The sequence below is a fragment of the Schistocerca americana genome, chromosome 6, assembly GCF_021461395.2.
Source record: "Schistocerca americana isolate TAMUIC-IGC-003095 chromosome 6, iqSchAmer2.1, whole genome shotgun sequence".
Classification (NCBI taxonomy): Eukaryota; Metazoa; Arthropoda; class Insecta; order Orthoptera; family Acrididae; genus Schistocerca; species Schistocerca americana.
Genome location: NC_060124.1, coordinates 21,161,618 through 21,174,490, shown reverse-complemented (window position 1 = coordinate 21,174,490; position 12,873 = coordinate 21,161,618). Strand labels below are relative to the sequence as shown.

The following is a 12,873-nucleotide window of genomic DNA, read 5'->3' as shown; positions in this document are numbered from 1 at the left end:
CCAGAGAGAACAAAAAGATTAATGTGCAAAGCATACAAAGCTACTGCGACCATACCTTAGCAAATAATCTACCAGAGAACCCGGTAAAATTCTGGTCCTACGTAAAATAACTATGCTTCCCGAAGGCTGCTATGCAGTCACTCGTTGACCAATCTGGTGTGACAATAGAAAATGCATGGTCATGTGATGCCCCACTACACATGAAATTCAAAACAGAAATGCAACGAAAAGTGTAGGAGCAGAGTAAACACCAAGCACAGGCTTTCTACGTCATTGTACATATACATGAGCAGTAACACCTGTGATCTGGTGCTCTCTGGCAACTGCTCAAATGAACCTGTTTCTAACAGGTCACAGGAAAATATTGCAAATGGTGGTTGAGAAGCAACACTTTCAAAGTAAATTTACTTTTACTGAACATGAATTACGTTATGTGTGACAATGTGTAGCGACTTTCTTAAATCACAGTGTGTTTGACTCTCATTCAGAGGATCAGCCAATTAAAAAAATTTGGATCCAGAAGACTAGACATTTATGTCATCATTTAAAATTTTAATGGCACATTTGTGTTTGATATATCTTAAAGGGTAACATGTGTAAAAAAAAAAAAAGACCAGTGTAATATGTGAAAGCTTAGCTTTTTTGTAACTACGGTATATGTATATTAATTTAAACCATGATCTTTTTGTATTTGTGTGTTTGCACTATCTAACAGTGATGTTGCTATTGGCGGACTACATCACGTGTCCTCTGCTCTGAGTACCTGCTGTCATTTTGCTGGCAAGGTAAAGTGACGTGAGCTGTGATTGGCTGATAAAAGCACACCACAACATTGATTTCAGTGTTTTGGAAACTAACATGCTGTGTTTGGTGGAATTCGTCTTTATACTTTCATCACACGAAAATATGCAGTGTACATGTTACTGTGCATCAAAGATCTTTCCAAAAACACTTTTTTTTTAATGGGTATTTTTCACCTGTGAAAAAGTGTATTTTTAACTGGGAAATCTGGAAATTTTTTTCCTTGTCTACATATTATAGACCCTGAATAAGTTTCCTTGAGATGAAAAAGCTTATGTTCTTGAATCTACATGGTTCTAGAAAGTATCACTCGTGTGAAACTTAGCTTTCCCTTTTCTTACAATATCTTACAAACTCTGTATGAAGGGCAACAAGCATATTCCATATTTCTAGATTTCCGAAAGGTGTTTGACACAGTGCTATGGTACAGGCTGTTAATAAAGGTATGAGGTTACGGAATATCTTCCTAGATAAGAGAATGGTGTGAAGACTTCTTAAGGAAGTATGTTGCCCTCGCCTGTCATCAGCAGTGCCCCAGGGAAATGTGATAGGGCTGCTATTATCTCCATATAGATAAATGATTTGATGGACAGGGTGAACAGCAATCTGTAGCTGTTCGCTGACAATGTTGTGGTGCATGGGAAGATGTCATCATTGGTATGAGGAATGGCAGTTAGTTCTAAATGTAGAAAAATGTAAGCTAATGCAAATGAGTAGGAAAAACAATCCTGTAATGTTTGAATACAACATTAGTAGTGTGCTGCTTAACACAGTGAGGTTGGTTAAATATCAAGGGATAATGTTGCAAAGCGATGTGAAATGGGATGAACATTTAAGGATTGCAGTGAGAATGACAAATGGTCAACTTTAGTTTGTTGGGAGAATTTTAGGAAAGTGTGGTTCATCTGTAAAGGCAACCTCACATAGAAAACTAGTGTGACCCATTCTTGAGTACTGCTTGAGTGTTTAGAATTACCACCAGGTCAGATTAAAGGAACACATCAAAACAATTCTCAGACTGACTGCTAGATTTTTTTTTCAGTAGGTTTAATCAACACATGCTTCTGAAACTTAAATTGGGATCCTTGGTGGGAAAGGGAGGTTCTTTTTGAGGAATGCTAACGATAAAATTTAGAGAACCAGCATTTGAAGCTGACTGCAGAACGATCCTACTGTCACTATCAAATGTTTCATGTAAGGACCACAAACATAAGAGCAGAGGAATTAGGGATCGTGCAGAGTCATATGGACAGTAGTTTTGCCTCAGCTGTTTGCAAGTGAAATAGGAAGGAAAATTACTAGTAGTGGTACAGTGTACCTCCTGTCATTCATCGTACGGTGATGTAGATCCTCTGAGGCCGACTGACAAAAAGAATATTAAATATTGTAGTTTTTGACTTCAGTAATGAGCGAAGTTTTCATTAAAACTATGTAACAGGTCATTCTGGCATATGAGAATTCAGTGTTGATACAAAGTGGGGAAAATTGTGGGTGTGTTGAGTTCTCAGTAGGAAGCCTGCACTAAATAAGTATGAAGCCACAATACCTCGCCACACATCACTCAGTTAATGACAGTTTTGCTTGGCCCTTTAATAGCTGGAAATGTAAAGTTGTTGAACTAAATGTTAACAACAAACTAGATTTTCATCAGTAGCCTTTATTATTATTATTATTATTATTATTATTATTTGTCCACGTCAGTGACACAAAAGGATTCTTTGTAATTAAAGTTATCATTGAGAGAATATTTTATTTAACTGCAAAGCCAATAATTTGACCTGTCTTTTCTTCTGATGCTGTTGTGGTAATTCTCTCTTACATATAGGATGGAAGCTAAACTTGATGAGCAAGAGGATGCAGTGATTAACACACAAGACTCACGTTTAGTGGTGCAGACTCACATTTAGGAGTAGTGCAGTTCACATCATTCTCTGGCCATTCTGGTTTAGGTTTAAGTGGTTTCCCTAAACCACTTCAGCCATATGCTGAGATGGTTCCTTCGAGAAAGCCACTACACGTGCCATTTGCCATGATCATCCTCTCTGAGCATATATACTCCACTGGTCATGACCTGAATATCAACAGGAGTCTTAAATGTTAATCTTCCTTCCTTCCCATTGAATCAGTGTGCTGTTATTTCTAGCAGCTGTCCTTCCTTCATCTGTTGTTCATGTTTCATATAATTTATTTGCTGAAGTTGAATTTGTTATTGTTCAGGTATTTACTTCTTATACTATGTTTACTATGTTGTTATTTGTAATATGGTCTAAGGTAGCTATTTTGATAACTCTACATCTTACGTCACAAACCATCTTGAGGGTACTTCTGGTACAATTATGAATTACCCTTTTTCCATCCACAAATTGTGTACAGGAAGAATAGCTGTTTGTAAGCCTCCATATGACTTCAAATTTATATTGTTTTCCTCTTAATGGTAATTGCAGAAAATTGTGTGTGTGTGTGGTGGGGGGGTGGGGGGGGGGGGGTGTAGTATGCTTTTTAACTCTTTGTAAAATACACACTCGTGGAATTTTAATGGTGAACTTCTCCGTAATATACAATTCCTCTCTTTCATTGTTTATTGTGGGAATTTGTTGACAATCTCTGTGATGCTCTCACCCTTACCAAAGCCATAGTACATTCACAAGCATTTGGAATTATTTTTTAATAGGAAAATCCACAATGCAACAATTTGACTTGTTCCAGAAGAGTATCTGTTGCTAATGATTTTTTCATCCATCCCACTCAAAGAGTTTAGAACTGATCATGCCAAAAACTGATGAAGGAGGTGACCAAGCTGTTAGCTGATGTTATCGGGTGACTTCTGGTGCCAGCATCTTCTGACTGTTGTCAATACCACTGTGACCCCAGCCATATGGTTCATTCTATTTCTGTTTATTGATGGTGTATCATGAGATCAAAGTGCTTGTTCATGTGCAATGCATTATGTTTGTTTATGTTGAGGGTCGCCTATCAGTCTCTACACCAAGCAGAAGGACTCTGCAGCTCTTCCTGTATCTCAGTAAAACTTTATGTTGTTGTGTCTTCCTGATATTCAGAACTTCCAACATTATCCACCAGGTCATTTTATATACATGCTGTGAACTATGAGCTGCCAGTAACACGCTCTTGAAGTACACCCAAGTCTACTTTTACATCTGTTGATTTTACCCCACTAAGGGTGACACAAGGTCAGTCCAGCATCCCATAACCTCATATTTGTTTTTCTGTGTATTGGATGCTCTCCAGAAGTCAAGGAACATGGCATAAATCTGGGTTTCCATATTAACTGCCTCCTGAATCTCGTGAAGAAACTGAGTTAGCTAAATTTCACAGTATGAATTTTTAGCTATCTTTAAATACAGCTAAAGTCATGTTATAACAGTTCCTTTTCTGTCTCTCAAATGCAATTGTTTCTGGCATAACGTGGCAGAGTCTAGTTTATAGTGGAATACCAATGGTTCCCATCGTTGACTTCTTTTATGGAACTGTCATTCAGTTCCTATCAAGTGTTTAACTATTTGTGATTCGTTAATATTTTTTCCTTCTGTTTCTTTTTTCACATTTTACTTCTTATTGTTAACTTCACTTCGTTGTTTCTTAACAGTGTCTACTTTAATGTGAGTTGAAAAAAATGTGCTTCTCACTTTGTAGTCAGCATTTTTTTGAAACTTCCTGGCAGATTAAAATTGTGTGCTGGACTGAGACTCGAAATCGGGACCTTTGCCTTTCGCGGGCAAGTGCTCTACCATCGACTCACGCCCCGTCCTCACAGCTTTACTTCTGCCAGTATCTCGTCTCCTACCTTCCAAACTTTACAGAAGCTCTCCTGCGAATCTTGCAGAACTAGCACTCCTGAAAGAAAGGATATTGTGGAGACATGGCTTAGCCACAGCCTCGGGGATGTTTCCAGAATGAGATTTTCCCTCTGCAGTGGAGTGTGCGCTGATATGAAACTTTCTGGCAGATTAAACCTGTGTTTCACTGATCGCTACCAACAGCAAATGATCAATTAAAATCGAGCATTACATGAAAACTGACCAGAATATGGAAAAAGGCAACACAAATTCATATTGCTCCATGATAACGCCCCATCACACACAGCAAAACAGGTCAGCGAAATGATCGAGGCACTCAGTTGGAAAATACTAGGGCATGCGGCTTATTCTCCGGACTTGGCTCCTTCTGATTACCATCTGTTTGTATCATTGGGACACGCTGTCGCGGAACAACGCGTCAGTTCATATGAAAATGGCTTGCTGACTCATTCGCTTCAAAAGAAGAACTGTTTTTTTGGCATGGCATTCATAGCCTGTGGAAGAGATGAAAGAAATGTATAAATAGCAATGGATATTATCTTGAATAAAATATTGTTTATCAGTTGCAAACAACAGACGCGTAATTATTGCAACAAAATTCCAGTCTCATTCTTTATTTACTTGCAGTTGAATTGTAAATTTTCAGCATCCAGTCAGAGTTCTTTTCATTTTCTCTCTCTCTCTCTCTCTCTCTTTCAAAAAAAGAAATGTTACATGTTTTATTGTGGAAATTGGAGTAGGGTAAAGTTAAGTATTGTGTTTCTGCTCTATTGTTTCACATTATCATTTGCATTAATTTTATAATTTCATTGTTTACAGAATTCCTGGCAATCTTAAAACACCATTTTCCTTATAGTTTGTCATCAAGTATACTCTTAGCAAATCTTTGTTGGGAATACATTCTTCACTGGCAACATAATCCCGACAACATGGTAGCACTTCATTCAGCAATACATTGCCTGAATATCATTCCATCTGTCCACATGAAGCATGGTAAGGATTTGGTGGAATGATTTTACATTACATGAAATATTTTTGAATGACACATCAGTACAGTGTACAAAAATATTTAACTAGTCTTTTAATTAGTTGTATTATGTTTTTTGAAGGAATATGCAGCCTTATATGGTCAATGCATCTGAAACAGAGATTTGAGTCTGCTGCTAAGTTGATACACAAAGCAGGAAAAATTCCAAAAGAAACAAACTGTTATCAGGATGTTGGAATATCAGACATTCATATGACAGAATTCCTTGGAACATGTGCTGACTTCCTGAATCTTTTCATGGATGTGAGTAAAAATTATCATCATCTTACAATATTGCCCCATTTTCCATGAGATGTTTGTGTTTGTTTCTACATAATTAGTTGAAATATATAAGAGAATTAAATATGATACAAAGAGAGAGTGTCTAACTTGGCTGACTTCATTTGAAATCACTCAAAATAAAGAAGTTTTATTGCCTATATTTCACATATTGAAAAATTAGTGTAAGGAAGTATATAATGAAAAAGGGTTCCCGGAATTTTTGGATCGAAACTTTGGTTACGCTGTAATATTGAAATTCGATTAATTTTCACAAACTGGCATTGGTAGGAAAGGTGGGATAAAAATTTGTTTCCACTATTACTTTTTTATTTATGAATCAATTTTATTCAATTTCATGTCATTGGAAAGATAAAATGATCAACTATGGTATAAAATTATAAATATTCTGGACTTACGCTTGCAAATGTTTAGAAACCTGTAATGAAAGTTATTTCTAACGTGTTTTTTTTCCAAATTTACACTTGTACTGAAACTTTCATAATATTAATTATGTTTCTGCCTTCTTCCTTACATGTTTTGACATTTCACCATTATGAAAAGAACCTTATGTAAAAGGCAAAGCACACAGTGACAAACATATTTACACCACAAACTGATTACAGTAATATAGATGCCAGAATTTGCACTTATCAGACCACTGTTGATGAAAGTATCACATTCAATTCACTCTTACTAAGCACAAGTGCAAACTAGCTCATGTGCAGCAGTAGAATGATAAGTGAAACTGCACTGCCAGATGGTGCATATGTGTAGTATGTGGCATTTCAGTGGAAGGAATACATGTTTTTTCACATTTAAAACAAATGACATGTATATATTTTACAATCGTATGCAAGTCCCCATGCATATATGGCATTCACTTAATGTAATATAACCAAATACACTCAAACCATTACAGTTGCCAATAGTATCACCAGGGCATGCAGGATCTGGGCAGTCACGAATTGAAATGATACCTAAAACAAACATAGGCATATTAAAGAAACATGGGTTTGAGCTAATGTAAGAAGGTCTCTTGGACTTACAATGTGATTGTCATTTGGATGCTGTAAATTTACTCTTTTCCTAAAGATTTATCACTGATTCCATCACATGGATTTTTACCATTACTAGTGCCAAAAAATAAGTAAAATAAAATTCATTTTTCAGTTATCCCATGATCGTGCTTGTGATGGCACAAATTTACAAAGTTCTTAACATTTTTATATTGTGTAGGTCTGCCACCACTGAAATAAATGACATGCTGGATGTGTACTAGCTATTCCAATATATAGGTGAGAGCCCTTTTCTGGAAAAGTAGAAAGTGTTTGCATTATGTTGCGAACAGTCATTTGTCCAACATAATGCCATTGACATTATGCAATCCACTGTTTTATAATTAACAAGAAAAGGATGAAGGGTAACTTGATTGATCTCTAGAGAAATCCTTGTGCAACAACATGAAGCAAACCTGTATATAGTTTACACAAATTCCACCATAACAATATGTGAAATATCAGGGAGTGCTTCTTTGATTGATTTTAAGAAGCAACTCTGAAATTTCAATGTGTAAAGATGTTGTTTCAAGTTCTCAAGTTTTTGGATGAGATATTATTCATCGACTGTCTTCATTAATGAGTCCAGTGTAAATCAATCAGTTTGAATCCATTGCCTTAAGGATCCCAGCTCCAGTAAAAATTTATGCAGTTCATATTCTTCAGGAAGTATTCTTGGTGGAAAACAATGATGTAACATGCGCTCATCATTTTCCAGATTACAAACAAGTATTTGTAAAAGTTTAGTGCATGGTTCTACAAGAGCTGCGTACATCATAAGTTTCACATTTTGGTGCTAATAGCATACACATGCATGCAATCGAGAAGATACTATATAGTATTTTATTAGCATTCACAGGTGTTACACTTTCCTCGGCTGTTTATGGAACACATTCTTTTTGGTGAATCTAACTAAACTGTAAAGACCAATTTTATCAGAAGGATATTTTTCTTCAGAAGATGAGGACACATTTTTCAGATTATGCATTTTTTTTTTAATCTGAACGTAGGTTTTCCTGACTAATAGTGCTGACAATATCTTCTCCAGGTGGGTTCGTTGAAATTCCACAGTGTTTTGATGAGTATTCTGGCAAAGTGTCAATCATGCAGGTGTGCCATATATATAGGGTGTAATGGGTATAAGTGCAGATATTTTTATTGTTGACTGAGGACAGTGTACTGAACAACATTACATCAAAATTTCCTTAATTTGTAGACTAATTATTGTAGCTATTAGGATTGGTATGCTTTTAGATGGCTGGGTACATCCAAGTACATGTAGAAAGAGCAAGCCATTAATTCTTAATTTACCCTGGGCAGCAGGTCAGCTGTGGAATTGTGGATGCAAAACGGTTAGTCTATTCTGGTAGGCATAGTCTACTTCTTGATGTGGTTACAACCGTGCAGAAAACATCAGGTCATGAATTACGTGAAGTGTTTATGGGAAGACCTTTCAACACTCGCACAAAAAATGATAAACACCCAGAAAAATAATAAACACACTGATGTGTGTACATATTAAGGTATCACATATAACCACTCCTTCCTTGTAGTGCACAGGTTGACATCATGGAGCGGACTGCTGTTTGACTGTCAGCGCATTCAGTCTTATGCAGACTCATAAAGTACCAACTGTTGGTTGTGGTCTTGGGGTGTAGCTGCTAGTGCAGGCTACTGTGACATACTTAGCTGCTAGCCGTCGTCCTTGTTGGTGAGATTCCAATGGAGCCTTATCTCACTTGATTCTTTAATAATGCTCTACCATATGACATTAGCTTAGCACAACATTTGAATATACTGTATGTCCTTCATTGAGGCTGTGTTCTGCCACCGCTGACCTATTATTATCCACCAGATGTGTGCATTTTAAGTGTGTTATGCAATGTTGCAAGATGCAGCATTGTGTTTGCCTGAAGCAGTGGAGGCCACACTCACAAGGGATGCTAAATATACCAGATATTTGCAGTTGTAGCATGTTCTTCCCATACCAAGTATATCTCTTATTTTTTGTGGTGCTCAATAGACAACTTTGATGTCCATTTTTCTAAGGATTCTCGCAATTTTCCTGAAGGAGGCTCTATATAGAAAATAAAGACAAGTTTCTCTTTCTCTACGTCTTCTTTGCAGATGGTTGTATCATTCATTTTCTTCAGCGCACATCTAATCTGGCCTTTGCAGTACCAATTTGGTGAAACACCTGTTTCAAGGTGTTGTTGCGTAACTGGGAGGCTCTCTTTTTCACAGATGGGACATGCCCCACAATGAAGCTAGAACAGAATGGATGTTTTCCATTTTCAGACATTCTAATAAAAAAGAGAAGCTGTTGTTCACTAGAATATGCAGTCTACAAGAAGAAAGAAAACCCACATGCACGCGCGCACACACACACACACACAGACACACACACACACACACACACACACACACACACACCTGTACCAAATGCAGTGAAGTGTCATCATCCTGCACAGTGGTAAACTGTCCTAGCAACTCTACTAAACAAGGCGCATACCATTTGTGACAGTGTGTGTCTCCCAGCTGAGCTGCGATGCCTTAAAGATGTGTTTTGCCAAAATTGGTGTACTGAAGCAAAGATTAGACATACATTCAAGAAAATGAGTGATGCACTCATTTGCAAAGAAGAGGTAGAGCAAGAGAAACTCACTTTTATCATTCCATATATTGGGTCTCGTGCAGACGAATAATGAGAATCCTAGAACCACTCATCAAAGCCATCTTTCAACTACTACAAAAACCGAAGATGTGCTTCGGTCAGTAAAGGACAAATTTAAGTTGCAAGTACCAGGTACATATAGATCCCTTGTGAGTATGGCCTGCAATATGTTGGGCAAACACAGCACTTTATCGTGGAATGCTCTGTGGAACTCATTAGATGCATACATCTGGGGCATAGAGACAAGTCAGCAGTGGCAGGACATAGCCCCAATGAATAACATACCTTTGGATTTGAGGAAACAAAAGTGTTGTGCTGAGCTAGTGGCTTTTGAGAGAGCGTTATTAGATAAGGCTCCATGAGAATCTTGTTAATTGGAGAGAGGACTACCACCTAACCTACCTGCACTAACAACTATACACTGAAACTGCATCCAGCAGTTAACATGTGGGTCTGGACAAGACTTAATGCTTTGAGACTCAAACAGCAGTCTGTCCCCCACTATGTGATGCTGACCGCCATGTCAGGGGGAAGAGGCAGGGGAGGGAGCCATCACTTATGTACCTAGACTGCAGCACCAAAGAAACTGGTGTAGGCATGCATATTCAAATACAGAAATATGTAAATAGGTAGAATACGGCACTGTGGTCGGCAATGCCTATATAAGACTCCGAGTGTCTGGCACAGTTGATAGACCGGTTATTGTTGCTACAATGGTAGGTTATCAAGATTTAAGTGAGTTTGAAGGCGGTGATATAGTCAACACACAAGCGCACACAAGCGATGGGACACTGCATCTCTCAGGTAGCGATGAAGTAGGAATTTTCCCATACAACCATTTCATGAGTGTACTGTGAATATCAGGAATGTGGTAAAACATCAAATCTCTGACATCGCTGCAGCCAGAAAAAGATTGTGCGAGAACGGGACCAACAATGACTGAAGAGAATCGTTCAGTGTGAGAGAAGTGCAACCCTTCTGCAAATTTCTCCAGATTTCAGTGCTGGGCCATCAACAAGTTTCCACATGGGAACTATTCAACAAAACATCATCAATACGGGTTTTAGGAGCCAAAGGCCCATTTCTTATCCTTGATGACTGCACAGCACAAAGGTTTACGCCTCGTCTGGCATGTAAACACCGACATTGGACTGTTGATGATGGAAACGTGTCGCCTGCTCGGACGAGCAGGCGACAGATGGACATGTACGGGTACGGAGACTATCTCATGAATCCATGGACCCTGCAGGTCAGCAGGGGATGTTCAAGCTGATGGTGGCTCTGTAATGGTGTGGGGCGTGTGCAGTTGAAGTGATATGGGCCCGTGATGTGTCTAGATATGACTCTGACAGGTGACATGTACCCTGCATCCATTCGTATCCATTGTGCACTCCAATGGACTTGGGCAATTCCAGCAGGACAATTCAACACCCTACACGTCCGGAATTGCTACAGAGTGGCTCCAGGAACACTCTTCTGAGTTAAAACCTACTGCTGGCCACCAAACTCCCCAGACATGAACATTATTGAGGATATCTGGGGTGCCTTGCAATGTGCTGTTGAACAGAGGTCTCCACCCTCTCGTACTCTTACAGATTTATGGACAGCCCTGCAGGATTCATGGTGTCATTTCCCTCCAGCACTACTTAAGACATTAGTTGAGCCCATGCGACGTCGTGTTGTGGCACTTGTGTGTGCTTGTGGAGGCCCTACACGGAATTAGGCAGGTGTACCAGTTTCTTTGGCTCTTCAGTGTATATGTAGAGACAGAAGACTCACTGTGCTTTTGTTCACTGCCAGGTCTCTGTAGACATTCTGCAAGTGCCTACGAATATCTGTGATGCTCTGGTTTTCCGCCGAAAGAAACTCAGTGACTGCTCTCTGCCTGGAAAGCACCTTCATTACAGACGCTATTTTGAAAGCTACATATAATGCTGCCACCTAATAGAAATCATAAAACTAAAGGGCTGAAGCAGGAATATTCCATGATGTCCCACAACAAATTTTGCATTCTTTTATTTTTTATTTATTTTTTTTTTTATTTTTATTTATTTATTTATTTATTTATTTATTTATTTATTTTTTTTTTTTTTTTTGTGCCTTCCCACCACCCCCTTTCTCATGAGCGACATTTTCTGAGAGAAAAATTGTTGCATTTTTTTATTGAGGACACTTTGCATTTGCAGTTTTTCCTTAACACAACTTCTGCTAAAGTTCTTGCACTAAACTGTTACAGTCTGTGCATTCCGCACAGCCGTGTTCTTCGGATTACATTTATCACTGGAACATGTAGCACTTCTGATGCTGTTTGCTGGAATTTTAATCCTGAACAATAGTACTGGGATCAAATGTTTTCTGGGCACCTATATTCTGTTTTATCAATCAGCTTAAATGGTGAAATTTCAAGTACTTCACAACTTTTATTAAGTTTCTCATGGGTTGTAGATGGATGTGATGTATAATCTGGATCTTCAAGTTCACATTCATCAATCCATGGAAAGCTATATAATGTAGGACATAAATGGTCTCATGACATGTTATATAAAGCTTAATACTTGGGACAAGTGCAAGACTTGTATGTATTTTGTTGCCATGGTTAAAGAAAAAACTTTTGAAGATATTTTAACAGTATTTTGCCAAGCTTCAGGTCACTGCAAATTCTTTGTTTGTTTTCAAATGTTCCCAAACAGAACCTTTGATGAGCAGAACAAACTGTGTCAATATTTTCACATGTACTTCTTAGCTTCAGTAATTTAATATGAGCTTGATTCAGATGTGACATGTTTGTTGAATCAATCTCTTTGCTGCTGCTATGTTTCTTCTGACACACCTCTGCTGACACAAAATGTATAGAACCATTTTTAAATTTTTTTTCCATGCTGATGGACTGGATGATTTAAACATTCTCTGACACTGAATCAGTCAAAGATGTATTATGAAGAATCTAGTAGGAAACAAGAAATAATTAATAACTACTTTATGTGCTGTGTAATGCACACATTTGTGTACAAATAAGATTTAAATCATGCTCAGAGTGAAAAAATTATAAAAATTTTGCCAATTCATAGCAATCACTCTTTTGTTACTAGCTAAAAATTTTGTATTGCTTTGAAATACCTTAAAACCAGACAAAAGAGGTGCCGAGAGAAGCTGACAGGCACATAGAAAGCACAAAAAAAGTCCATCTTTAGAGATAAAAAATGTGCGCACACACAC

The 12,873-nt window shown here is 37.9% G+C and overlaps 1 protein-coding gene across 1 annotated transcript in view; it reads left to right on the top strand.

The window, feature by feature from the left end:
• LOC124619698 (rab3 GTPase-activating protein non-catalytic subunit) overlaps nucleotides 1-12,873 on the top strand; it is a 170,878-nt gene that overhangs the window by 117,182 nt on the left and 40,823 nt on the right. Inside the window, exons 19-20 of the mRNA XM_047146253.1 lie at nucleotides 5,439-5,612; nucleotides 5,729-5,910. Coding sequence (XP_047002209.1) covers nucleotides 5,439-5,612; nucleotides 5,729-5,910 — 356 coding nt within the window. The remainder of the gene's footprint in view (nucleotides 1-5,438; nucleotides 5,613-5,728; nucleotides 5,911-12,873) is intronic.